Source organism: Hippopotamus amphibius, chromosome 9, assembly GCF_030028045.1.
Source record: "Hippopotamus amphibius kiboko isolate mHipAmp2 chromosome 9, mHipAmp2.hap2, whole genome shotgun sequence".
Taxonomy (NCBI): Eukaryota; Metazoa; Chordata; class Mammalia; order Artiodactyla; family Hippopotamidae; genus Hippopotamus; species Hippopotamus amphibius.
The window spans coordinates 90,642,512-90,669,128 of record NC_080194.1 but is presented as its reverse complement, the minus strand read 5'-3'; the positions used below and the strand labels follow the sequence as shown (position 1 = coordinate 90,669,128).

Below are 26,617 nucleotides of genomic sequence, written 5' to 3'. Positions count from 1 at the left end.
TCACGTGATCCGCCTGCTCCTCTCACGTGACCTCTCTCCCGGAGGCGGGGGCCTTTGGCCAAGATGGCGGCCTACCTGCAGTGGCGGCGCTTCGTTTTCTTCGACAAGGAGCTGGTGAAGGAGCCACTGGGCAATGATGGGGCTGCTCCCGGGGCCGCGCCTGTCTCTGGACCCTCTGTTTCCAAGTTCCTCTGCCTCCCTCCTGGCATCACTGTCTGCGACTCAGGCCGAGGGAGCCTAGTCTTTGGAGATATCCTTCCTCTGGAGCTGCCTCTTCCCTCCCCGAATCCCTGAAGAGTTCCAGCTGGGATGAATCTGTCTGTCAAAGGGGTTCGTGTTACGTGCCACTTTCCTTTAGACGGGCGCCCAGTGCTCATTCTGTGGTCCGAGGGAAGAAAGGAGGAAGTCCATTCTCTAACTTGTTGCCAACTGAGCGAACAGTTCTGGGCGAGTCATTTAACCTCTCTGGGCTTCGATTTCCTTATTTTCAAAAGGGGCGTAAAATTACAATTTGGCAAGGTTCTATTTATTTATTTTTTTAAGATCGAAGAAAAGAACGGATGCAAGTTGGCTTTAAAACATGAATACGTAAGCTGTAATTGTCTCCCCAGCCCAATATTGTGGGGGAGGAGTTAAATGAGACCATGAGTTTGCTGCTTTGTTGTTCATAATGCTGCCACTAAACTCTGGCCTTCTTTTCTTCTCTTTTTAAGATGGGGAGTTCCAGGAGATAATCTATGGAAAAACCCTTGAAAAATTTAAAGAGTTGTATGTATGTTAGTTGTTATCTGGGTTCTGGCCTAAAGATAAGTATCTCTCCTTGGAAAGGAGGCTCCTTGACTACTCTGCACATATGGAAGGCCAGATCTGGTTCTTGCCCCGATCCCTACAGCTTACCGGTTTCCAGGCCTACAAACTACGGGTGACACACCTGTACCAATTGAAGCAGCACAATATTCTGGCCTCTGTTGGTGAGGATGAAGAGGGCATCAACCCCCTGGTGAGTCCTGGAAAGGAAACAAAAGGACCCATAAGCCTGGGAATGGTGGTTTGTTGGAGGGTGACTAGCATTCACACATCTGAGGTCTGTCCACAGGTAAAGATCTGGAACCTGGAGAAGAGAGATGGTGGCAATCCCCTCTGCACTCGAATCTTCCCTGCCATCCCAGGGACAGAGCCGACTGTTGTATCTTGTTTGACTGTCCATGAAAATCTTAACTTCATGGCCATTGGTAAGCAGAAAGAAGGCAAAGCTAACACCCCGTGATTCCTTTTTATTTTAAATAAATTTATTTATTTATTTATTGGCTGCGTTGGGTCTTCATTGCTGCACACGGGCTTTCTCTAGTTGATGCGAGCGGGGGCTACTCTTCATTGTGGTGTGCAGGCTCCTCATTGTAGTGGCTTCTCTTGTGGCAGAGCACAGGCTCCAGGCATGGGCTTCAGTAGTTGCGGCACATGGGCTCAATAGTTGTGGCTCACGGGCTCTAGAGCACAGGCTCAATAGTTGTGGCACACGTGCTTAGTTGCTCCGCGGCATGTGGAATCTTCCCACATCAGGGCTCGAACCCGTGTCCCCTGCATTGGCAGGCGGATTCTTAACCCCTGTGCCACCTAGGGAGTCCACCCCGTGATTCTTTATAGATTTTCTTCAGAGTTGCTTCTGCAGCTCAGCTTCGCTGTTTTCATGAGACCACTTTGTACTGAACTGAGACCTTTGAGATTTTAAAGTTTGGGATAGGAAAGCATTTGGTTTTGTTCTTTGAAAATGAGTCATTGAGTCCTGATCTTCATGGTAACTACTGGAGAAGTTGGGTATGAGGAGAAAGATCCTCAGGTGGTCTTTTTCCCCTTCTGTGCTTTCTGATCTTTTCAGCCTCAATAAAATGCTGTTTCCTGCTCTCCTACAGGTTTCACAGATGGCAGTGTTACATTGAACAAAGGGGACATCACTCGGGACCGGCATAGCAAGACCCAGATTTTGCACAAGGGCAACTATCCTGTTACTGGACTGGCCTTTCGCCAAGCAGGAAAGACCACTCACTTATTTGTTGTGACAACTGAGAATGTTCAGGTGTGACCAGGGCCTCCACTGTTAGGGGCAGGCAGGAAAGGCTTTAACATTGCTCACGGGGCTAGGGTAAGGAACTGACAAAAGAGGTAGAGTTCGCACATTTTTCATCATAAAGCTTTGAATCATTTGCCTAGCTTAATATTTATTTCTTCATTTAGGAGACTGGGAAGTAGTAGAGCTAGGAAAAGAATTCTTGGGCTTGTAATAAAAGACCTAAGTTTTCCTCCTTCACTTGTTAAGTGACCCTGCACAAGTTGCTTTACTTCTTTGGTTCCTGTATTCCTAATTTAGAACAGCGTACTCTCAGCAGTAGTTTTGTTTTGTTTCAGCAATAGTTGGGTTTTTTTTGTTTTTTGTTTTTTTTGTCTTAATGATATTTGCAATCGTTTTTTGATAAAGCAGTAAAATTCTCTTACTTGAAGAATACCTGTAGTAAGCAGCGGTAGTATATACAGAGGAAGGAAATGCGGTCTCTGCTTATCTATTTAATAGATGGGTAATTGTTAGTGGAGATGATGAGCAGCCAGGGAAAGTCGCAGGGTGCTAAGAGTTAAGCAGAGAGAGCTGGTGTGGAGGTGGGGATACCTTTGGGAAGGCTTAGATGCCTCCTCCTCAAAGGGAGCCTGTTAACCCGTCTCTTACTTCTCGCAGTCCTACATAGTTTCTGGAAAGGACTACCCTCGTGTGGAGTTGGACACCCATGGTTGTGGCCTGCGCTGCTCAGCCCTAAGCGACCCTTCTCAGGACCTGCAGTTCATAGTGGCGGGGGATGAATGCGTCTACTTGTACCAACCTGATGAACGCGGGCCCTGCTTCGCCTTTGAGGGCCATAAACTCATTGCTCATTGGTTTAGAGGCTACCTTGTCATTGTCTCGCGTGACCGGAAGGTTTCTCCCAAGTAAGGACTCCACAGGGAAGCAAAAGGGAGAGGGCTGAACTTGTTCCCCAGAGTTAACCGGATTTTAAACTCCTAATGCCTGGATCCTGTCAATCTCCTACTTTGATTTTACGTAGATTGTGCTTACACCTAGACTCAGTGATAATGTTTGTTTTTGCTGAGAAGTGTGTGCTTTTGCTGCAGACGTTTGCTGAATAGCCCTGGTGTGCTAGAACGCCCCAGGGAATTTGGGACCTGGTATTGGGATTGTTACTTCTTTGTCAAAATACATTGGGTAGAGGAGCAAGGGATTGAGTAGTGGAGAAGTTGGCAAGTGCTGGGAAATGCAAGATGCTGTTTTTTCTCTGAGCCACGAGAAAGGGCGACGGGGTTGTCAGTGTGATGCAACTGATTCTTGTCAGCTGGTAGTTTTCATTCAGTACTAATAAGCACAGTGGACTGCATACACCAGACACTAATTATTTGTTAAATAATGGATGTTGGAATGTAGTTAATTTTTCATTCTGTTGCTTGTATTAATCATAGAATCCTAATGGGTAAGACCAGGTCTATATGTTCTCTTCCTGCAACTGCTAGTACCATGCTAAATGTTATAGGAGAGCTGCTAGAGGGGCCAAAGCGGCGACTTGTTCTGGATGGAATGGGCAGTGCAAGAGTTGTTACAGGAGAGGAAATTGAGGGGACCTGAGACAGGCGGTACTAATATCTGGTGCTTTCTCTTTCCCACACAGGTCAGAGTTTACCAGCAGGGACTCCCAGAGCTCCGACAAGCAGATTCTCAACATCTATGACCTGTGCAACAAGTTCATAGCCTATAGTGCCGTCTTTGAGGATGTAGTGGATGTGCTTGCTGAGTGGGGCTCCCTGTACGTGCTGACGCGGGATGGGCGGGTCCACGCACTGCAGGAGAAGGACACACAGACCAAACTGGAGGCAAGGCCACCAGGTTCCCAGAGCTGGCCGTGGGCACCCAGACGCAGCTCTAGGAACAGGCTTCCCAAGTCGCCTTGGCCAGGGTGTTTCCTTCCCTTTGGGTCACAGCCTTACTCAGCTCCCTTGGGGTAGGTTTACAAGGTCAGTGGCCTGGGATGAAGCCTTAGAGGGAAGCAGTAGCTGGGAGCCTGAGCCCACTCTCAGGGTCCACTCTGCTTGCCTGCAGAGAACCTTGTGAGGTGAGGTAATGTTAGTGTTGGGGGTATCTGAGAATTCTCACCCTGTCTAAGATCTAGGCTGATCGGAACTTCACAACTGTCTGGCTTGTGTATTGTGGGTACATTCAGGGAAAGTGTCTTCTCAGGACTGCTTCTTCCAGTTTTCTAATCTCTCTTCTCTTCCAGATGCTGTTTAAGAAGAACCTATTTGAGATGGCGATTAACCTGGCCAAGAGCCAGCATCTGGACAGTGATGGGTTGGCGCAGATTTTCATGCAGTATGGAGACCACCTCTACAGCAAGGGCAACCACGATGGGGCTGTCCAGCAGTATATCCGGTCAGTCTGGAGGCGTTTTAGGATATAGCTGTGAATTCAGGGACAGGCAGCTAGATAGGCTAATAAAACTTGCACTTGGGGAAGGTGGGGTGGACTCCACTGTGAACTGTCCTTTTTTCACAGAAACTGTGATGCTTCAGGTGAGAAGACAGTATACTTTATTGGAAAGGGAATGTTTTGGGTCAAATATGACATGACAGTATGCAGTTGAGGTGATGAGTACCTGTTATTTTAGATATTAGCTTGACCTTTGTTAATATTCATTTTGACAAGATTATTTAAAGCGAAAAAGATATTCATCTCTTCCACACTTTCTTCCCTTGGTACTAATTTTTAAATTAATAAGGGGTTTTAAGACCCTGCCTAGCCTCTTTCCCAGCCTCTCTAGATTTGCTCTTTTCAGGCAAGTTTAAGAACTAGTGCTCTGGAGCCTTGGTACTCATGTGGTCCACAGTCTAATAACATCGATAGTGCCTGGGATTTTGTTAGAATTGCAGAATCTCAGGCCTCACTTCAGACCTGCTGAAACAGAATTTGCCTTTTAAGAATATCTGCAGGTGATTCGTACACACATGAAAGTTTGTGAAGTATGCTGATCTCGATGCTATCTGATCATGTGTCTCCCTAGCACCATTGGAAAGTTGGAGCCGTCATATGTGATCCGCAAGTTCCTGGATGCCCAGCGCATCCACAACCTGACAGCCTACCTACAGACTCTGCACCGGCAGTCCCTGGCCAATGCCGACCACACCACCCTGCTGCTCAACTGCTACACCAAGCTCAAGGACAGCTCGAAGCTGGAGGAGTTCATCAAGGTTCAGGGTGGTGCTGGGGGGGGATTCCTCGAGGGCCCCACTGAGCATGAGGGGCTCCACCAGGGCTGCAGAGAGAGGGAATAGCTGACCTTCTTTGGGGATCAGAGTACTCTGGTCCATAAACTAGGAAGAGGAATAGTCTTTCCTGTGAGTTCTCTCCTGTCTCCCCTCTTGTGTGTTGTTTTTTTTGTTTTGTTTTTTTTGTTTGTTTGTTTTCTCTGGCTGCACTGAGACTTGCGGGATCTTAGTTCCCTTACCAGGGATGTAACCCAGGCCCCCCAGCAGGGGAAGCGCAGAGTCCTAACCACCAGACCCCCAGGGAATTCCCACCCCTCTTGCATTTTGATGCCAGAACTTCTTATGGTATTTAAGCCCAGGGAAGCCCTGTTTTTCCAGACGAGTCCCTCTAATAGTAGAGGCAGAGGAAGACTTTCAGAGAGGCAGGATAACAGTGTTTTAAAAGCATCAACTTTGGAACTTCCCTGGTGGTCCAGTGGTTATGACTGTGTGCTTCCACTGCAGGGGACACGGGTTTGCTCCCTGGTCAGGGAACTAAGATTCTGCGTGCTGCACACCACGGCCAAAAAAAAAACCATCAACTTTGTTATTACCTTAAGAATCCGGTGTTAGAATCAGATGCATGTTTCCTTTCCCTTCTCCAACCACAGCCTCTCTGTGAATGGTTTTGTCTGATGTCTCCCTGGCAGACAAAGAGTGAGAGTGAAGTCCACTTTGACGTGGAGACAGCCATCAAAGTCCTCCGGCAGGCTGGCTACTACTCCCATGCCCTCTATTTGGCTGAGAACCATGCACATCACGAGTGGTACTTGAAGATTCAGCTAGAGGACATCAAGGTAGCTGAGCCTCTTGACGCGGGCAGGGTCCTGTTCTTTTCCTAGGACATCCCTGGGATGAGAAAAGTGCTTCCTGGTTGCTGAGGCAGGAGCACGTGCTTATTCTGCCCTCTTCTTCTCCACAGAATTATCAGGAAGCCCTTCAGTACATTGGCAAGCTGCCTTTTGAGCAGGCAGAGAGCAACATGAAACGCTATGGCAAGATCCTCATGCACCATATACCAGAGCAGACAACTGAGTTGCTGAAGGGACTCTGTACCGACTATCGGCCCAGCCTTGAAGGCCGAGGCGATAGGGAGGCTCCAGGCTGCAGGGTGAGGCCTCAGGGAGAATGGCTTTTGGACAGCAGGGATCACTTTAGCAGCACAAGTACCGAGCCCACTCACTCAGTCTCCTCTCCTCCCTTGCCATCCTAGGCCAACTCGGAGGAGTTTATCCCCATCTTTGCCAACAACCCCCGAGAGTTGAAAGCTTTCCTAGAGCACATGAGTGAGGTGCAGCCTGACTCCCCACAGGGCATCTATGACACGCTCCTTGAGCTGCGACTCCAGAACTGGGCCCACGAGGAGGATCTGCAGGTGAGACCTGGCAAAGCTGCCGGAGGCACTGGAGAGAAGACCATGCTTCCATTTCTTTCCTGGTTGCTTCCTGCTGCTTTCTTTAGACCAATAACACCTCACCCTTGGGGGCTAAGTGGTCCTCCATGAAGAGGAAATTGGTTTGAGAGGAAGAGATAGTTGACTTGCGTGGTCCCGAGAGGCCTTGTCGTTTCTCCCTAACGTCCAGCAGCTCTCCCCTCCTCTTCTAGGTCAAGGAGAAGCTTCACACAGAGGCCATCTCCCTGCTGAAGAGTGGCCGCTTCTGCGACGTCTTTGACAAGGCCCTGGTCCTCTGCCAGATGCACGACTTCCAGGATGGGGTCCTCTACCTCTACGAGCAGGGGAAGCTGTAAGAGTTTGGAGAATCTCAGGGAAGGGGGCGCAGCCGAGTCACTGGCCGGGGAGGGGTGCTGACGTGTGCTTCGCCCGGCCGCAGGTTCCAGCAGATCATGCACTACCACATGCAGCACGAGCAGTACCGGCAGGTGATCGCCGTGTGCGAGCGCCACGGGGAGCAGGAGCCCTCCCTGTGGGAACAGGCACTCAGCTACTTCGCCCGCAAGGAGGAGGACTGCAAGGAGTACGTGGCGGCCGTGCTCAAGCACATTGAGAGCAAGAACCTCATGCCGCCCCTTCTAGGTACCCTGGAAGACGAGGCGGGTGGCTGGGTGCAGGCTGCCGACAGTCGGGCGCTGGGGCAGGGCCCCTTCAGCTCTGTCCAGAGGGCTGCTTGGTTCATGGTCTTGTTTCTTCCTGGACCCCTACCTCAGTGGTGCAGACCCTGGCCCACAACTCCACGGCCACCCTGTCTGTCATCCGGGACTACCTGGTCCAAAAACTGCAGAAACAGAGCCAGCAGATCGCGCAGGATGAGCTCCGGGTGCGCCGCTACCGGGAGGAGACCACCCGCATCCGCCAGGAGATCCAGGAGCTGAAGGCAAGGTACTTGGCGTCCGGAAGCGCAGAGGCATCTGGAGATAACCTTGTTCTTCATGGGGTGTCGTGTTTCACAGAGAGGATTGTATAGAGTGTGTTAGAGCAGTTGTTTTGGGTTTTTTAAATTTTATTTATTTATTTATTTAAAAATTTTATTTATTGATTAATCTTTATTGGCTATGTTGGGTCTTTGTTGCTGCACGGGGGCTAGTTATCATTGTGCACGGGCTTCTCATTGTGGTGACTTGTTGCGGAGCACAGGCTTTAGGCATGCAGGCTTCAGTAGTTGTGGCACGCAGGCTCAGTAGTTGTGGCTTGCGGGCTCTAGAGCACAGGCTCAGTAGTTGTGGTGCACAGGCTTAGTTGCTCTGTGGCATGTGGGATCTTCCTGGCCCAGTGATCAAACCCACGTCCCTTGCATAGGCAGGCGGATTCTTAACCAATGCGCCACCAGGGAAGCTCCTGAGCCTTTCATTCTTGAAGGTCTGTTTTAATGGAGGAATTCCAAAGAATGATTCATTACCTAGAACATGATTTATTGGGCTTTGGAGGATATCTTGTAGCAGGTCCTTTTCTTTCTGTATATGCCCATATTTTACCTTTTCTAAACACATATCTAAATTGTGGTTGGAAGCATCAGGAGTAAAAACTTTGATAGAAAGTGGATAGTTTTCACAAGTGTTTATAGTAGACTTTAATCCCTACTCTTAAGTCTTATCTACCTTAACTTTGTAAAATATTTGTTAGAAAACAATTTCATTTCATCAGTGTTTACTGAGCCCTTATTTTGTCCCAAGCTCTGTTCTTTCTTTTTTTTTTTTTTTTTGGATTTTCTCTATTTTTTTATTTTTATTTATTCTTTTACATCTTTATTGGAGATAATTGCCTTAAAATTTTGTTAGTTTCTGCAGAAAGCAGAAACCAACAGAAAGTCTGTTCTTAACACAGGCCATATGCTGCCTTCATGGAGCTTATATATTGTATATATAATGTAGAGACAGACAGTAAACATGTTAGATAAGCAAAATATTGTAGTATGTTCGATGGTGATAAGTTCTAAGGAGAAAATTGAGAAAGGGGAGTAGGATGAGGGGTGTATGTGTGTTATTTTTTTTTTAATTAATTAATTTATTTTATTGGCTGTGTTGGGTCTTCGTTGCTGCACACGGGCTTTCTCTAGTTGTGGTGAGCAGAGGCTACTCTTCATTGCGGTGTGCAGGCTTCTCATTGAGGTGGATTCTCTTGTTGTAGAGCATGGGCTCTAGGCGTGTGGGCTTCAGTAGTTGTGGCACATGGGCTCAGTAGTTGGGGCTCATGGGCTCTAGAGTGCAGGCTCAATAGTTGTGGCACATGGGCTTAGTTGCTCCACGGCATGTGGTATCTTCCTGGGGCAGGGATTGAACCCATGTCCCCTGCATTGGCAGGCAGATTCTCAACCACTGCACCACCTAGGAAGTCCCTGTATGTGTGTTATAATTTATAAAGTGGCCAGGAAAGGCCTCATTGAAAGGGAAAGGGTCACATCTGAGTAAAGACCTGGAAGACAATTTAGTGGCAATAGCGGAAGTTGAAAGAGAGACAGAAGTGCCCCCGTGGGTTGGATGGACCTGCTGGGAGTGTGCTGAGAGTCCCTGCAGGCCCAGCATGGGGTCCTCCTGTGATCCCCTTTAGGTGGGAAGAAGAACAGGGTCTCATAGTTCCTTAACAGGGACTGACCTCTCCTTGTTGCATCCAGCTGCCTTTGCTCTCCACGTGGCTCCTGGCCCTGCCCTCACTGTTGGCCACTCTTTTCCGGTCTCCCTTGCCTGTAGCCCGAAGATTTTCCAGAAGACCAAGTGCAGCATCTGTAACAGTGCCTTGGAGTTGCCCTCAGTCCACTTTCTCTGCGGCCACTCCTTCCACCAACACTGCTTTGAGAGTTACTCGGAAAGTGATGCCGACTGCCCCACCTGCCTCCCTGAAAACCGCAAAGTCATGGATATGATCCGGGCCCAGGAACAGAAACGAGATCTCCACGACCAGTTCCAGCACCAGGTGGGGATGAGTGGGCCACGTGACTCCTGCTCCTCACTCCCCCCTGCCCCATGGGGAGGCAGTGAGTTCTGGGAGCTGGTATTTCTTTTCTCCTCCTCCTCTGGATTCTGACTCTTACCTCTTCTCTTTCCCTGCAGCTCAAGTGCTCCAATGACAGCTTCTCTGTGATTGCTGACTACTTTGGCCGAGGTGTTTTCAACAAATTGACTCTGCTGACCGACCCTCCCACAGCCCGACTGACTGCAAGCCTGGAGGCTGGGCTGCAGCGGGACTTGCTCGTGCACGCCAGGAGGGGCACTTAAGCGGCTAGTGGGAGGGGTGTGATGGTGGAGGTCTAGCAGCAGGGGGACAGAGACAGGGCTGCTGCACAGGAGTCAGGCAGACATGCCCAGGACTCAGCTCTCATCTGATGCCCCCAGAACTTAAGTGGACTTTCGTTCCTGCCTCCTCCTTTGGCCAACCCATCATTCCTCCTGTTGGGTTTTTGAGCAGTGTAGATCATTTCAGACCAGCAGGGGAGGGCACCTCAGCAACCTCAGAGTCTGGACAATAGCTGCTTTATTCTCTATCCAAGAGCACCAGGCTGTGCTTGGGTCCTGGCTCGAGTCTATAAATAAAAGCATATAATCATTTCGGGGTTGAAGGATTTATTCTGGGGACTTCCTGGTGATTTTTAACTATGCAAAATGTATTTCTTTCCCTCTGCTCTCCTGGAGCACCCCTTCCCTTGCTACAGAATTCCTTAAAGATAATGTTGATGATACTTCATTCCAGTAATGAGTGGGGCCTGTGGTATTTAGTAGAGTTCAGTTTACTGAAGAAGCTCTGCAAAGGCCTAAGGCCTGAGCCCCAAGAGCAGCCTGGACTGAGGACTCTGCTCTGTAGTGTGGCTGGTCTCTGTGGCTTTTTTGTGGACAAGGTATCCAAGCAAGAGGCAGATTCTGGTGGGGAGTCTTGGGCTTAAGCCTGCCTTCATGATGGGTGGGTGGGCGTCTTGCTGTCCTTGGTACCACATGATAAGCAGGATAAAAGGCCCTTTACTGAAACATTTTTTTCTTCTTGGAAGTCGTCAGCTGAAGTTTGTGTTGCTTGGTGTCTGCGTGTAATTTGGGTTACACTACCAGTCTGAAAATTGCTCCTATGGGGTTGTTTACTTAAAAGAAGTACCCTGAACGTTGTGGTTTAGGTAGTATTTAGAAGAGGCAGAGTACACTACATTGGTAGCAGCTTAAGAATACACTTTGGATCAGCTGCCCTGAGCTTGAATCCTAATTTCACTTAGGGCAACTGAACCTTCTCTAAACCTGTTTCTTCGTCAGTACATTAGGAATTACAGCATCTTTCTGGTACAGCTGTTAATGAAGGTCCAAGGAGCCAATCAATGGATGTGTTGCTGGTCTCCAACAGGTGGGTGACCCCTCAATGGGTCCTTTGCCTGGAGTTGCAAATGCCAGTCGAACAAAAACCAGGTTCGGTATAGCAGAGCAGAAACTTTATGCATTGATCAAGGAGTGGAGAAGGGAGAGCAGATGCTCTAAAGACATCTCCCCGAAGGGAGGGGAATAAGGAAATTTAAGGGAGAGGAGGCAGACATGTCATCAGGGCTCTAGGAAAGAGGCAGAGATTTTGGGGAGCAGCTGGGGAATCATGTGCTTTGCACACGGCAGGAATTGTGCCCAGCAGAGTACAGATATCCCCCTTGGGTGGGCATCTTGGCATGGTAATGAAGCAAAGGTAGCTTTAGGACACCTCCAGATCTCATCTGCCTTCGGTGTGTTCCTGTGGTCAAGTCAGCTGGTTCGGGGGTGTTGACCACCGCATATTTCTTTAAGCTCGGCTGCAAAACATCTCTATCAAATACCAGGTGCTTTTGAAACACACACAGATAAGTCAAGGCTGGAATCGATTAGTCCTCAGGGTCTGGTATGGATGACAGGTGTCCAGTTTTTTGAAAGCAGTTAATACATGGTTACTGTTACTGTTACTGGAAAGCACTTTTACTAACAAGCCCTTTTCCCACTAATAATGTGTTGGCATTCCCATTTCACAGTTCCTTGTCTTTAGGCATGACCTTTGATCTCTGAGCCAGTTTTCTCACTTTAAAAACAGAAATGTTACCTACTGCAGGGTTGTAGGAGAAGCAGCGCCACATAAGCTGCACTAATGGCTTGTGCCACAACTAAGCAGATAAAGCTGTGGAATTGTGGATGACTAGCTTTCAGGAGCAGGCCTCTTTTCTTTGTAAACGTTGAATCCAGCTTAGGCGCATGGTAAGTCGCTCAAGTAGCCTTTACTTCCAACGCATTGTAGGATTAATATCCTTTTCCTCTCCGGCACGCCTACTTTTGGCTTCCTGACCTTCCCTTTGCGCGGCGGTAGAAGGGACTGCAAAGAACTTACTTTGTGGGTGAATCCGGGGATCATATCTTAGCCACTGACCATCGGTATTCCTGGCTAGGAAAAAGTTAAAAGGAACAGCTGGTCGGCCTGGGTCTCAAACGAGGAAGACCACCGCCAGCCTGGGGGGAGTAGGGGCGGTAACCCAGGTAAGGTCTCTGTCGCAACCATTCCGATGCCCGCCCAGGGAAGCCCCGCCCCTCTGGGGCGGTGCCGGAAGTGACGCACGCCCTTAGCAGACCCGGGAGTGTGTGGCCGCAGGAGGATCGCGAGCTTCGCGTGCGCCCAGTGTCCGGCCGGCCGGGGCCTTCTGCTTCCCCGACTCCGGAGGACATTGGCGGTAGCCTCCGGCCTACTTCCTGCGCACAGCCATGTCTGGTAATGGCAACGCGGCCGCAACGGCGGTGAGTGCTGAGCCGATGACCCTCGCAACTTCGGTCCTCTGCACTAGCGGTGCAATGATTGGCCCCAAGTTACCACTCTCCGTCGTCTATTGGTCGGGGCGATTATCCGTCTTTTTTTTTTTTTTTTTTTTTGATTCGAATAGTTTTTAAAGGGCCAGTAGCTGGGTTGCCCTTAGGAGAATCATTGTTACCTTAGGGAAATCAGTGAGCATTGGGGGCGGACTTAAGATCAGATAGATAGTCTCGACCAGAACCCGTTCCTGCGGGGATCTGGATGGGATTCCACGAGGCCTGGCTTACACGGCTCTAGATTTAGTGACTCAACCCAGGAAAATTCGTCTGCACGAGACAGGGTGCTGTTCCCCGGGATCCCTTCACCTGAGACAGGCCCGAGGCGAGATTCAGCTACTTTGGGAAAGTGTTCCATTTTGGATCCAGAGAGGAGAGCGTACCTCGAAGTCTCCGAACTGCACACAAACGTCTTGGAAGTGCACCTTCTCCCCTTTTTTTCTTTTAACGGACACCCTGCCCCAGCCGACACTCAAAGTCCCCAGCTGAGGCCCATCATTGGGTTACTACCATGGACAGGGGGCACCCTTGGGCCTTCCTATTCCTAGCCTGGGGTCCCACCTCTGGGCTTGTGCAGATGCAAACTGCAGAGCCTGCGAGGCTAATGTCAGCCTGAGATAAGAAAGGAGTGGGGCAGCTGCTTATCTCTCCCTGACCTACTGGCTGGTAAGGAGTGGGATTCTTTGCCATTGGTGACATTCCTGATCGCTGGGCTAGCAGTAAGAAGATCTGGATTCCAGCTCTCTGCACATGATTAACCCTGTGGCCCTGGGCAAGTCACTTTGCTCCTCAGAGCCAGACTTTGCTTCTCTAACATAGTTCAGAGATGCCTGCCCTGTCTACCTGATAGGTTGTTATTAAGATTAAAGGCAATAGTAGCTCTAGGATATACATGCGCAATAAGGAATTTTTCCTGGAACAATTTGACTTGAATATGCTGTTCAGAATCAGTGAAATTAAGGCATTGTTTGAACGTAGCAGTTTCTGGGACCTTAGATTCCTTTCTGTGGGCTCCCAGAATTTTAGTGGCCATGTTTAGCATTTCAAGCCTAGCCTAATTTGCTCAGGGTCCCCCAGGGTTTATTTATTGGAGAAGTGATAGCCATGGAGGAGACTAGAGTCCAAGAGCAGCCAGCTGTCACCTTCTCTAGCAACAGAGGCCACAGATACCTGACTGCAGAAGAACTCTGTAGGATGAAGATCCCAGAACAGGGAAAGTTGATAGTATCTGTAGTGGCTATTGTCTGATCTGGAAAGAAATAGGACCTCAGACTGGAGAACCCAGTTCTGCCTGCTTGGCACTGAATACCCTTGTCCTAGGTGCCCTGGCAAGAGGAAGAGGCATGTCCCTTTGAGTTCTTGGCTTGGTCTCTGACACCCTAATATTTCCTTCTTGGTGAAACCAGAGGCCGCACTCTAGGTGAAAGGACATTAGACAGCTCAGCCTCTTAGTCTTTTAGAATATCAAAAGCAGAAAATACTTGAGTGCAAACTTCTTCATTTTATAGATGAACAAATAGGTGTATAGATGAACAAACGATGATGTGTTTAAGGTCACACAGCCAAGAGGCTGAGCAGGACTGTATGTCAGATCTGTTGACCCCAGTCCTTTTGTATGCATTCCAACCAGATGACGGGATCCATAGGGTGGCACCTGCAGGCATCGAAGCTTTCTTGAGTGCCACTCTGTTGTGGATGCTGAACTTGTGCTCAGTGACTCAGCTCAAGTTCCCCTGTGTGGCCCCAGCTGCCCTGCCCCTGCCCGCTGCAGGCCCCACCCTTCTTGGGGCCAAACTGATGGGCCTTATCTCTCTGCCCACCTGGCTGAGTGCAGCATTCCTGCTGCCTTAGCTTGGATGGGCTTCAGGGCTTAGTGTCCTGGTCATTACAACAACAGCAACAGCAGGTCCTACCTACTGGTCTCTGCTTCTCTGGATCCCTGAGGAGGCAGAAGGTATTGGGGAAGATAAAGGGAGCAGTCTTGGGTTGTGTTTCCTCACTTTGAGGCTCAGTTGGCCACAGGCCAGGGGCTGAGGTTCCTTTCTTCCAAGCCAGTGATTCTGGTTCTTGGACAAGGTGTTGAGGAACACGAAGAGCAGCGGGGACTGTGACCTGGGGACTTTTTCTGCAGGAAGGAAACAGCCCAAAGATGAGAGTGATTCGCGTGGGTACCCGCAAGAGCCAGGTGAGTGCAGGTACCAGGGGGGAGGAGGTTTGTCAGAAGAGTTCTTTGTTCAGAGTATTATAAGTTGGGGAGCCCAGAGGGTTCTCAGCACCTCGGGGATGGAGGAAATGGGGTGATTGAGTATTCAATCCCATGCAGAATGACAGATTGCATTCTGTGAAGAGATAGTCCCTGGGCTGGGGAAGTTGTTGGGGTACAGAGGACTCCCAGGCCAGACCCCTCCTCTTTTTAGGTGGGCATTCTCTGAATTCCAATCCCTTCACGATCTCCCTGACCCTGTGAGGGCCTGACCTGAGGGCAGTGGCCAGAGCACAAGACTAACCTGAATTTTTACTCCCCAGCTGGCCCGCATACAGACGGACAGTGTGGTGGCAACGCTGAAAGCTTTATACCCAGGCCTGCAGTTTGAAATCAGTGAGTTTTCTGGACAGGAATGGAAGCTAATGGGAAGCCTTTAACCCCTGGAGGGGAGAACACAGTGTTTCTGACTTTGCCTTGGACCAAAGCCTGGTCCTGTTGCCTCTGAGAATTCTTCTTGGCTGTCCCCAGTTTGGGGGGCCTTTTTCTCCTTTAAACACCTCCAACTTTGACTGCCTGGGCTAGCCTGGCATTTCACATCTTCTGCCTTGGGTCTTTTTATGGTTGCGTCTAGTCTTCCTGCTAGATTGCACATTCCCTGAGGTTAGGGACCGAGCCTTATGTGCCTCTGTGTCCACTGAACATCTTAGCACAAGTGCTAAGCTCAGTAGTGGCTCAATAATTGCTGATCAATGAGCATCTGATTGGTTGATTCTCTCCTCAGTTGCTATGTCCACCACAGGGGACAAGATTCTTGATACCGCACTCTCTAAGGTAACAATATTTTCTCTCCAACCCTTTCCCTCCTCCTCTTTCCTTCCCCCAAAAGACTCACCCTGAGGCTCTTTCTTGCCTGGCAGATTGGAGAGAAGAGCCTGTTTACCAAGGAGCTGGAACATGCGCTGGAGAGGAATGAGTAAGTGAAAGCGGGAAGCATGGCACCCTCCCAGGCTCTCGCTAGGACTCCAGTGCACATCAGACCTGGGTATCAGCTAGACTGTTAGGCTGAAACACTTGGATAGGCTAGAAAGGGGCTCATATGTGAGTTTTTCAGGCCTCAGAAAAGGAGAGTGTCCTGGTTCTGAGCCATCTGGCTGCCTGGGGTGCAGAACTGGCTGGGGAGAGGTGATGAAAGGGTGGGTAGGAGGGGAGTGGGTCTCATGGATCCAAGGTCTCGGAAAGGCCTGCTTCCTGAACTGCTCTAGGCTCCCCCAGTGACATACAGGCAGGAGTACATGGAGAAGGGCTGGGGGCCTGCTGCTCAGACCCCTTCTCCTTGCCTGTCTCCCATCTCTCTAGAGTGGACCTGGTTGTTCACTCCCTGAAGGACCTGCCCACGGTGCTTCCTCCTGGCTTCACCATTGGAGCCATCTGCAAGTAAGAGTCCTGCCAGTCAGGGCCTACGCGTGGGGTGGACATCATATTAACCTTGACTTTTCCCTTTGGGACTTGGCCCTCTGCCTCCAGGCTGTCTCTCTTGCCCTGAGGAGTGTCAAGCATGGCAGAAAACTCAGAAAATGCCAGTTAGTTGACTACTGAACTGAGATCTCTCCCTTATTCTATGACCTTCCCTCCATCCCCAGGCGGGAGAGCCCCTATGATGCTGTTGTCTTTCACCCAAAATTTGTTGGGAAGACGCTAGAAACCTTGCCAGAGAAGAGGTGAGTAGGACCTGGATAGGCATCTCGGTGGGATGCGCACAGAAGATGGAGGGGTGGGAGGAGGACGAGAGGAGCAGTGCCTGCCTGAGGTTAAATCTCATTTTAAACCATCTCTCTGAGCAGCGTGGTGGGAACTAGTTCCCTGCGGAGAGCGGCCCAGCTGCAGAGAAAGTTCCCACATCTGGAGTTCAAGAGTATTGTATCCTTTTAGTGGAGGGAGGAGGGAGCAGCCAAGGAGGAAGACCAGGTCCAGAGGGCCCTGGGAGTTGTGAGTGGAAGGGGCTTCCTGAGGAAGTGGACCATGGATGCAGTGGACAAGCCTGTCCTCCCATTCATCCACGCATCCATTCATTCATAATCCTTTCATGTTTTCTTAGCCCCAGGCAAGTGCCTGGCACTGGGGTTTATGGTGAGCAAATCAACACTGTCTGCTCACACAGAGTTTACATTTTAGTTCTGGAGACAGACAACCAGGCATTGATAACACAGAGTGATGAATAATGATAACATCAGGGCAGGGGGATTGGAGGGTGCTTCCATTTTTAATTTAGTTTAATTAATTAAAATTTTTTGATTGTAATTGATTCACAATGTTATGTTAGTTTCTGGTGTACAGCAAGTGACTCAGTTATACATATATATACATATTCCTTTCATATTCTTTCCCATTGTGATTTATTACAGGATATTGAATATAGTTCCCCATGCTATACAGTAGGATCTTGTTGTTTATCTGTTTTATATGTAGTAGTTTGTAAATGCTAATCTCAAACTCCTGATTTATCCCCCTTTCCCCTTTGGTAACCATAAGTCCGTTTTTATTTTATATTCCACTGTATGGTTTTGTTTTTTACAATGTTATATGTTTGTAAAGCTGATTTTCAAAATAGTATTTGCTAAGTGTTCCAATGCTCAAAGTAGGGAATTCTCTGGAAGCTTCTAGCTGGAATAGCTGAACAGACTTGAGGGTCAGGGAAGGCTTCTCAGAGGTCTTGTAACCTTGGGCAAGTTATTAAATAAATTACAACCTCTCTATATCATTTTTCTCATCTGTAAAATGGAGATAATACGACTACCTACCTCATAGGGTTGTGAAAATTAAATGAATTGACATTATGTAAAGCACTTTAGAACAGTGTCTGGCATGTAGTAAGTATGATAAATGTTAGCTGTTGTCATTAAGCTGAGAACTCAAAGGTGAGAAGTTAGCAGATTGAGAGACTCAGGCAGAGGGAACAGCACAAGGCTCCAGACCGCCCAAAGCTTGTGGTCCTTAGTGTCGCTCCACAGCGGGGAAACCTCAACACACGACTTCGGAAGCTCGATGAGCTGCAGGAGTTCAGTGCCATCATCCTGGCCGCAGCTGGCCTGCAGCGCATGGGCTGGCAGAACCGGGTGGGGCAGGTAGGGCCTGCCCCGCTTCCCTAACCAGTTGTTTATCTCTTTCCTACCTGTATTCTCTTTTTAAATACCCACCTCTAACAGTGTAAGCTGGAAATGATTCCCACGTTGGGAAGATTGGGGATCAGAGGACCAGACTCCCACTTTTGCTTCTTCAGGCTTTCTGTGTGCTAGGGAAGCCCCGTCTCATTGCTGTGTGCTTTGAGACACCCCCACCTCCACCCTTCTGACTGCCTCTTCTGCCCACACAGATCCTGCACCCCGAGGAGTGCATGTATGCTGTGGGTCAGGTATGCTTGACCAGGGAAGCCATGTATTGATTTGCAGCATTCTTTTGTTTTCAACCAAGAACATTCCCAGGGAGGGACAGGCCTTGGGAGGTTACTGGCCCAAAAGGCCCTGGGAAACAGGTGAAAGTAGGCTGGTTCCCATCCTTAGCTCTGTCAGTTGGGGAAAGATTGGGCCTGATTATCTTAGGCTATTTTTCCATCAGGGGGCTCTGGGTGTAGAAGTTCGAGCCAAGGACCAGGACATCTTGGATCTGGTGGGTGTGTTGCATGATCCTGAGACTCTGCTTCGCTGCATTGCTGAACGGGCCTTCCTGAGGCACCTGGTAGGGCCTGTGTCCTTGTGGAGGGGTGGGTACCTGGGGAGTTGGGAAGGGTAGTGGGGAGATTTCTCACATTAATGCTGTGTATTTAGTGGTGACTCATTCTTGAAAGTATGGACAGGACCCAGGTCTGGGCCTCTACCTCATTTTCAGTTATGTCCTTAGAGGGCTCTGGTTACAGGGTGGTGGTGAGGGCCCTTGGAGCTCACAGGGAGAACCTGTTGTTGCAGGAAGGAGGCTGCAGTGTGCCAGTGGCAGTGCATACAGCTATGAAGGATGGGCAAGTAAGCAGGGGAGGAGGGGTGGGAGGACAGGGAGGGGACTCTGGCATTTCTCCTGTGCATCCTGAGGGGCCAGTGAGAAGAGCCCAGGTTTCTAAGCAGTTCCCTCTCCCAATATGCTGAGGCAACTGTTTCCTTTCCCAGCTGTACCTGACTGGAGGAGTCTGGAGTCTGAACGGCGCAGATAGCATGCAAGAGACCATGCAGGCCACCATCCATGTCCCTGCCCAGGTGCCACGGCTGGAGGGTGAGGGAAAGGGTAAGAAAGGCGTCTGTATGTTACTTCCCCTTTCATGCTCACCACAATCCTACCCTCCTTCCCTCACCCAGCCTGAAGATGGCCCTGAGGATGATCCACAGCTGGTGGGCATCACTGCCCGGAACATTCCACGACAAGCCCAGCTGGCTGCTGAGAACTTGGGCATCAACCTGGCCACCTTGTTGCTGAACAAAGGAGCCAAGAGCATCTTGGATGTTGCACGGCAGCTCAATGATGCCCACTAACTGGTCTGGGGCACAGGTGCCTTGGTTGCTTGTGCCCAGTGCCTACATCCCAGCCCTCAGTGCCCCATTCTCACTGCTACCTGGGGCGTGATCACCCCAGGGGATTGAACTGCAGGGGCAGAGACTTTCAGAGACTTGTCTCACCTTGGGGCCTCGGTGATGCCTTGCCTCCTCGGTAGGTGGGGGCTTCATCTCTAGAGAAATATCTAATAAGCCACAGCCTTTGAATGTAACCAACTTTACTAATAAACCAGGTTTGAAGGTGGTTTTTGGTTTCGGTGGGGTTGCAAACAGAAAAGCCTTTCCTCCTTTCCTCAGAGGCTAGGCCCCCTGGGTCCAAAGTTTTCCTGGAACACGCCCGTTTCTGTCTCAGTAGTTCTTATTTCCTGACAGAATAAGTTGTCTCCCAGGGAACACCAAGAAAGAGCCATAATCTTATCATCTACGACTTGTCGCTCCAGTTAATGGTAGAGGCTTATATCAGCTAGTGCCCCCTCCCCCACTACCTCTAGGAATCTACAGTCATCGATCCTACAACCCATTTGCAAAATGAAGAAACAGCTCAGTTTTTTAAAAAAAGACAATCCTTTAATAAACAAAATTAGTCCATCTGAAACTCCCCAATACCTAAAGTACTGTCTCGGGTGGGTTAGCTGCAAAATTCCAGTTCCGAAGCCAACGGCGGCTCAGTCCAGACGCGGATTAACGGACTAGTGCTGGTATCTAGGTGCCTGGCTTGCGGCGCGGGCCCGCCGGGAGGGCAGCGGGGCGGGGGGCGCGGGGCCGGGGGCAGGACTCCCGCAGCCCCCACGCCGCCGGGACCCGCTCCCGCCGCGAACTGTCTCTTCCAGGACGCGCACAGGCCTGCGAGTGGAGATGGAGGGAGCGCGGACGTGCAGGGCCCGGGATCCGGCAGCAAAGGGGGTCCCGGGACAAACGAAGTGACCGACTGACGCGGCCGCCGGCAAGCGAGCCCCGTCCGGGGAGCCGCGCGCGCGAGGCCCCGCCGGCGGCCGTCCGCACCGACTCGCCTTCCCCGCCGCACGCGCGCCCCGGCCCTGCGTCAGCGCGGCCGGCCCGGCTTTCCAGAAGGTGCCGCGGCCTCCCCGCAGCCCGTCAGCACTCGGGGGCCAGGCCGGCCGAGTCACGGGCTCGCTCCTGGGGCCGAGCGCCGTCCGAACGGCCGCCCTCGGCCGAGCCGCGGCGGGAGCGAGGCGCGCGGGGGAGGGGCGGGCCGGGCCTGGCCGGGCGGCGCCGGGGCCGCGGAGGGGGCGAGCGCGCAGCCGGCCGGCCCCGAGCCCGACGTGGCCCAGCTCTTTCCATGAGCGCTGTGGTGGCCCTTAAAAGGGCCTTTGTGGTGGCAAGGGGAGGGCCGGGCGGCGGCGCGGGCGCCCTCAGTACTCCTGCGAGGCCTGGGTGGCCTTCTTGCCGCCCGCGGGCGCCTTCGGCCCCACGGTGGCGCTGGTCTTCTTGGGCAGCAGGACGGCCTGGATGTTGGGCAGGACACCTCCCTGGGCGATCGTCACGCCGCCCAGCAGCTTGTTGAGCTCCTCGTCGTTGCGGATGGCCAGCTGCAGGTGGCGGGGGATGATCCGCGTCTTCTTGTTGTCGCGGGCCGCGTTGCCCGCCAGCTCCAGGATCTCGGCGGTGAGGTACTCGAGCACCGCCGCCAGGTAGACCGGGGCGCCGGCGCCCACCCGCTCGGCGTAGTGTCCCTTCCGCAGCAGCCGGTGCACGCGGCCCACGGGGAACTGGAGGCCCGCTCGCGATGAGCGCGACTTGGCCTTGGCGCGGGCCTTGCCGCCGGTCTTGCCGCGGCCCGACATGCTGCGTGAGGTAGAGGAGCGGTGAGGAGGACGGTTTCCGAGGCCGAGGAACAACCGCCCGCCGCAGTCCAACTGCTAGCGCGCGCGCCCAGGGGCCGCCCTTATAAGCCCCCAGGGCACACCCCCGCGCCCTCCTGATTGGCTCTTTTCTCTAATACCCGCCTCCGGTTGGCTGCGGTTAACCCTTTGGTGACGCGCCTCAGCCGAAGGAACGCGTCCACCGATTGGTCGAATTTGAAAACCTTTTGCCCGGGGAAAAGGCGAGGAGGAGCGACAGCTAGCGGACAGCCAACCACTCCCGGGTGAAGCCAATCCAAGTGAAGCGCGCCAGATTTAAACCCTACAGCCCAGACCAGAACCGGAAGACAAAGAGGGTGGAGTCTGGAGCTACCTATGGAGTCTCAGGGAAGTCTGTGTGGGTTTTGGGGCCAACTCTACAACTATCTCTGCCTCCCGTCCCAGGTCTGGTCACTCCTTCCTCCTACCTGGCAAAGGGAGAGTGAAAAAGGGACGGAATGAGACCCCCGAAAGTCCGACCCCGAACCAGAGAATAGATAACGCCAATCTTATGGCCATAAGTGCCACCTGAGCACTTCATATTTATTCAACATGTTCTGTCTGGTCTGTTCTTTCTGTTCACATCTTACTAGGAGGGGCCTGATGTACTGAAAGAAAAAAGACGGGGCAGAGAGACAGGCATCCTCTCTGAGGAAGTGCCTCCACCAACCCTCCCAGTCTACCCTAAAATGTCCTATATAGGAAATACACCTACAGGAACAACAACAAGAAAAAGACAACACTTTATTGTCACCAATGGGAGCACCTGGCCCCCCAGTCTGCTAAATCATCAGAATACTTAATTTATAGTCAAATGTCAAGTCACCTTTGAGCCTGTGTCCCTATCCCCAGCCCAACATATTCCTTGAGTGTCAGAGTTGTGGGTAATTGCATAAAAGCTACAGTATCCCACCTTCGGAGGCTGCAAAGATGGGAGAGAGGGAAAGGGGCAAGTTGAAGAAAGCCATAGGCAGAGTCCAATCAATAGTCATTAGAGGGCAAGGAAGGCCCAGGATGTCAAAAATCACAGGTGAAAGGAAATGCTGAGGACAAAATCTGGAGGAGAATGAAGGGTGGGAGAGGCCTGGGCCAGGAGGCAATCTTGGTCTAGAAGACGTCAGCCTGAGTCAGGAACCCTGGAGGCTGTGAAGCAAAGGGCAATGGGTCAGGGGACTCAGACATCATAGAAGAGTCGGACGAGCTGGTACCGAATGGAGAAGGTGACAGCACTGCCCACGACCTGCAAGGAGAAATGAACTAGAGTAAGAACCACAGAGAAAGGGAGACAAGGAGGTGTAAAGCACGTCCCCAACAGCACTGCACCTGTAGCAGCAGCAGGAACAGGGTGAGGTTTCTCTCATGCATGGGCCCAAAGACTTTAAGTAGCAAGTTGATGAGGGTCATGTTGTTACACTCCGTGAAGGCACCGTCCTCATTCTCACTCGGGCGCACTGTCACTAGCCGGAGGCTCTCTGCCACCTGAAGGGGCCAAAAGTGGAGAGAACTTCAGCTAATACCTACGCTTCAGGAATGGGGATCTGCTCAATGCTTCCAAACTCCCCTTGGGTCTGATGTAGGCCTAGGTTCCCCATTCCTTGAATTCAAAATGGCAGCCTAGAGCCTTACCTCCTTGTTACCCTGTTACCTTTAGAATAAAGGTGCCCAAGAAAGAGAGGCTCTTGGTCTTGAACTTGGAATAGCTCATCTCCAGTTTGCCTGTCTTGGTATTGAGTCTGCAGGGGAAGAGAGCTTCATGTGACTGGGCCACTACTCAAAGAACTCTCCTCACTGTGGTTAATAGGAAGAGCACTGAATGTGGAGTCAAACACCCTGAGATCTATTTCTGGCTCTGCTGCTTGCTTCTGTGTGATCAGAGCTGCTGTGAACATTAAATGAGATCCTGTAACTAAATGTGCTCTGTAATGTATAAAGGGCTAACCGCATGGAAAGAGTTAGCCCTTCTTTGGGCCCACTCCCTTTGCACAGCCAATGTCTAAGGCATCCCAAGTGAAAAAGCTATGATGTCCCTTTCAGGCCCCAAAGCAGCTACCTGGGTATACGGTGGCGAGGGCAGGGGATGATATGCAGGAGCTGAGGCAGTGAGTAGAGGAAGTTGAACACCTGGGGCATGAAGAAGAGTAGCATGGTCTTGCTGAAGTGTCCCAAGATGCCCACCACGGCAAAGGTCATGCCAGCAAAGTAACAGAAGGTATCTCCCACAAACACTCGCGATGGGTACCTGTGTGGGTGAGAGGATCTGAGCCAGTGGCAAGAGGCATTAGCAATCCTTTCTCTCACATCACACACCCTGAGCACTGGGCTAGCCCTGACCCTAATTCTGGCTCAGAGGAGATTCCAGCTCTCCCAGCAGCTCTCCAGGAACCAAGGCCTTGGACCTATCTATTCCTGGGCGCTCCACAGCACCTGCCCCCAGCTAGTGCTGTGTAGAGAATATTTAAGATTTAAGAATATTACCAGCTAAAGACCCAGAAAACACTCAATACAGAGATGCACAGGTTTAGCCTCCCCGTCAGGAGACGGGTCAATCAGGACCATACTGGCCACATGTTCAAACAGCCTTCCTGCTATCCACAGGCCTACTTACCAGTTATGGTAGAGCAATCCCAAGGTGGTGAAAAAAAAGGGTATCATGAAGTAGAGGGAAAAGACATGATCATCCCGATAATCACCTTTGGAAGCAGGGTAAAAAGAAGAAAAGTTGATAGCTACTTCCCCTGCACACTTTGGTCCTGTTTTTGTCTGACCCTAAGTTCTGTCCCAGGCTATACTGTCCACCTCTCTCAAGTCTCAAGCTGTACTGTCCATCTCTCCCGAGTCTCAAGAACTCACCACCCCTTTCACGTCACCCAGGCAATCCCCAATATTTCACCTCTTTCATGAACCCTTCCTAAACTAGTTACTGTCTTACATTTGGTTTAGATCATTCAGACCTATGTTTGAATACCAGCTTTACCTCCTGTGTGACCTTGACCATGACACATTTAACTTCTCTGAGCCTCAGTTTCCTATCTGAAAAAAGGTTGATGAAAACACCTGTCACAATAGAGCTGTTACAAAGTTTACAGTGAGATCACATTTTAAAAGTGCTTAGCTTTAAGAAGCACTTATGGATGTCCATCAGCCAAAGATCACCAGAAACTCGCTTGTACTCAAAGCCAGGTTTACTGACTTGCAACACTCCTCAGTAAGGAGGTGTTAGGAGGACTTGTTATAGGATTTATTTTAAGTAACTCTGGGGAGGATGCAAGGAGGCAGAGTTTTGCCCTGGACTGGGCGCTGTCAGCAGGGGTAATGCTATGATCGAGCAACTTAATAATTTTGATCCAAGAAGTGAGAGGAACTGAGTTGTTATCAGAAGGAAGCAGCAACCACTCATATTAACTAGAAGGGGATCTTGGTCATTTTTGTGAGCTGCGTCATGTTCCTGTGGTTCTGTCTATGCTCAAGACATGGTTACAGAGGGGTCTGGTTTTGGTCTTACTCTGTTATGGTCCCAGAGTGACCCTGTCTGATTTTGGGGTTTTATGAAATTGTTTATCTTCAATAGGAGAAGGCTATGGCCTACCTATTAGTGCCAATGCCGTTATAAATGACAGGGCTGCTATTTTTTTCTCACATTTAACAAATCTTAGTTGTTATCTGCAAAGTAAATAGCTTCCCTTATCTTCTATAATTACTCATATATCGCTTTTTTTCTGAATTCCCCAAAACCAGATATCAGCCAACTCCCTTAACACTCAGTCTTCTCTTCTCTCCCTATTCCAATCCCACCTACCTTCCAACTCCACCAGGTTGAAGACGATGATGGAAGCAGAAATGACTAGTGACTGGCCAGCCTCTAGCCCATTAATTCCTGCCAGAATATTGATGGCATTGGTACAGAACACTGCCAGCAGCCCCATGTAGACATAGTACAGGATCCCTGGGGGAAAACAAAATAGGAAAAGTAATGCCATCTGTAGAATGAGGATTTAAGTATATTATTCTGAGAAATGTGGTGAGGACAGAGGATGGGATGAAAGGCCAACAAAAGGATCTAAGAAGACACAGGGACAAAACAGGGAGGAGAATGTGGAGAACCAGGAAGGATGCTCTACTAGATATCTCATGGGGCAAAGGTGCCCTGAAGTAGGAGTCATGGGGGAAGAAGTGGCACTGCTACTCACCCAAGTCCAGATGCAGGCCAAGAATTGGCCGTAAGGGCTTGGGTACCACAATGGTCGTGTTGCCAAAGTTGGTGAAATAGACCATGAGGAGAGGTAGTGAGGCAGCTGTGGGCAGCAGCAGCTTATGGCGCCAGCGCAAATTCAGTACATCATCCGCGAAGCCCAGGAAAATCATGCAGCAGATGGCAAGGAGCGCACCTATCAGGGCCACAAACTGGGGGAGGCTCGGGCAGGTCATGGCTCCAGCCTACTCCCACTTCACCGTTCAAGAATTCCCGTCTTTTCGTTCGTTCTCAGTCCTTCCCCCCAAACCCAAATAACCCCAACCCTCTCTAGCAGCTCCCAGCCCTAGCCACAGGCAGCCGCCCTCACTAACCCACTTACTTCATGGTGGGGGAAGGCTTTACACTGCTCCTCCACAAAGCAGTTCAAGAAAGGGAAAGGGATGAAGCAGAAGAGTATAATAAGGAAAACAGCACCGCTGATCACTCCCTGGGACTCTGGGCTGTGGCCCAGCAGCAAGCCGGGCGGAGGGGAAAGAAGAAAGGGGGCGTGGTCACTCACTAGTGCTAGCATTACTGTAACCTGACTTGGGGGCGGGGAAGGGCAGCACTACTGGAGTCCCAGATACACCCAAGAGTCCCACCTTCCCGCCTCCATCCCTTCCCCAATGCTAACCAGATCTGCTTTCCACCTCCCATAGTCCCGGGCTGGCTGCTGGGCTGGGGCTACGTCTCCACGCGCAGTCCCGCACTCCAGTCCCCGCCCCTGCCCTGCCCACCCCTTCCCCCCTGCCCCGGACCAGCGCGCGGCCCCTCACATTTGCTGTCGGCTGGTTTTGTTGAGGTCCTGGCCGCAGAGGCGCGCAGCGATGAAGTGGCCACGGAAGGCAGGGATGAGGGTGAGTGTGGCCACAAATCCCAGCAGCGAGCCGATCAAATTCACCAACAGCGGCACCGGCAACTCCGGGAAGGCCCACATGGTGACCGGCCAGGGGTCCCGCTCGGCCGCCCCCTGAGCTAAAGGGAGAGCTGGGCAGAAGCCCTGAGGCCCCAGCAGTAAGGAGTGGCCGCTCCCCACTGGCTGGATCTTCCTACACCAGCCTGAGCAAACCCCAACAACTCTGACCTGAGCCGCCCTCGGGACTCCGGCGAGCTTCTATAAGGCAACCTTGGCTCTGCCCCACTGCATCTGCCTACCCACTGTTTCCGCCCGGATCTAGTTCGCAGAGCGACTATCGTAGTGGAAGGCGGCGGC

General features: G+C 51.0%; 4 protein-coding genes across 8 annotated transcripts; 2 read left to right on the top strand and 2 right to left on the bottom strand.

The window, feature by feature from the left end:
- Window positions 1-51: 51 nt before the first annotated feature.
- Window positions 52-10,348, top strand: VPS11 (VPS11 core subunit of CORVET and HOPS complexes). 2 transcript variants are annotated; one of them, XM_057750569.1, is made up of 16 exons: window positions 52-254; window positions 856-1,000; window positions 1,097-1,232; window positions 1,911-2,074; window positions 2,726-2,973; window positions 3,705-3,906; window positions 4,311-4,462; window positions 5,091-5,277; window positions 5,985-6,131; window positions 6,257-6,445; window positions 6,548-6,709; window positions 6,940-7,079; window positions 7,167-7,369; window positions 7,501-7,672; window positions 9,478-9,700; window positions 9,838-10,348. In XM_057750569.1, exons 1-16 carry the CDS (start codon window positions 64-66, stop codon window positions 10,000-10,002), a joined length of 2,826 nt encoding a protein of 941 aa, XP_057606552.1. In that variant the 5' UTR covers window positions 52-63; the 3' UTR covers window positions 10,003-10,348. The 2 variants fall into 2 exon arrangements, with proteins under 2 accessions (XP_057606552.1, XP_057606553.1); XM_057750570.1 differs by having other exon boundaries at window positions 115-330; window positions 714-1,000.
- Window positions 10,349-12,310: 1,962 nt separating this feature from the next.
- On the top strand, window positions 12,311-19,555 carry HMBS (hydroxymethylbilane synthase). The gene is made up of 14 exons (XM_057749085.1): window positions 12,311-12,501; window positions 14,702-14,755; window positions 15,097-15,169; window positions 15,558-15,607; window positions 15,694-15,749; window positions 16,133-16,210; window positions 16,417-16,494; window positions 16,618-16,693; window positions 17,785-17,898; window positions 18,147-18,185; window positions 18,389-18,508; window positions 18,736-18,789; window positions 18,931-19,017; window positions 19,117-19,555. Exons 1-14 carry the CDS (start codon window positions 12,469-12,471, stop codon window positions 19,288-19,290), a joined length of 1,086 nt encoding a protein of 361 aa, XP_057605068.1. The 5' UTR covers window positions 12,311-12,468; the 3' UTR covers window positions 19,291-19,555.
- Window positions 19,556-19,878: 323 nt separating this feature from the next.
- Window positions 19,879-21,753, bottom strand: LOC130860622 (histone H2AX). Its single transcript, XM_057749087.1, has one exon. The coding sequence runs from the start codon at window positions 21,114-21,116 to the stop codon at window positions 20,685-20,687; it is 432 nt and encodes a 143-aa protein (XP_057605070.1). The 5' UTR covers window positions 21,117-21,753; the 3' UTR covers window positions 19,879-20,684.
- Window positions 21,754-21,897: 144 nt separating this feature from the next.
- DPAGT1 (dolichyl-phosphate N-acetylglucosaminephosphotransferase 1) lies at window positions 21,898-26,553 on the bottom strand. 4 transcript variants are annotated; one of them, XM_057749081.1, is made up of 9 exons: window positions 26,181-26,553; window positions 25,745-25,865; window positions 25,361-25,574; window positions 24,970-25,116; window positions 23,779-23,863; window positions 23,224-23,412; window positions 22,819-22,906; window positions 22,497-22,652; window positions 21,898-22,413 (listed from the first exon to the last, which is right to left on the bottom strand). In XM_057749081.1, exons 1-9 carry the CDS (start codon window positions 26,339-26,341, stop codon window positions 22,348-22,350), a joined length of 1,227 nt encoding a protein of 408 aa, XP_057605064.1. In that variant the 5' UTR covers window positions 26,342-26,553; the 3' UTR covers window positions 21,898-22,347. The 4 variants fall into 4 exon arrangements, with proteins under 4 accessions (XP_057605064.1, XP_057605066.1, XP_057605065.1 ...); XM_057749083.1 differs by having other exon boundaries at window positions 25,745-25,768; window positions 26,181-26,309; XM_057749082.1 differs by lacking the exon at window positions 26,181-26,553 and adding an exon at window positions 26,039-26,105.
- Window positions 26,554-26,617: the final 64 nt, after the last annotated feature.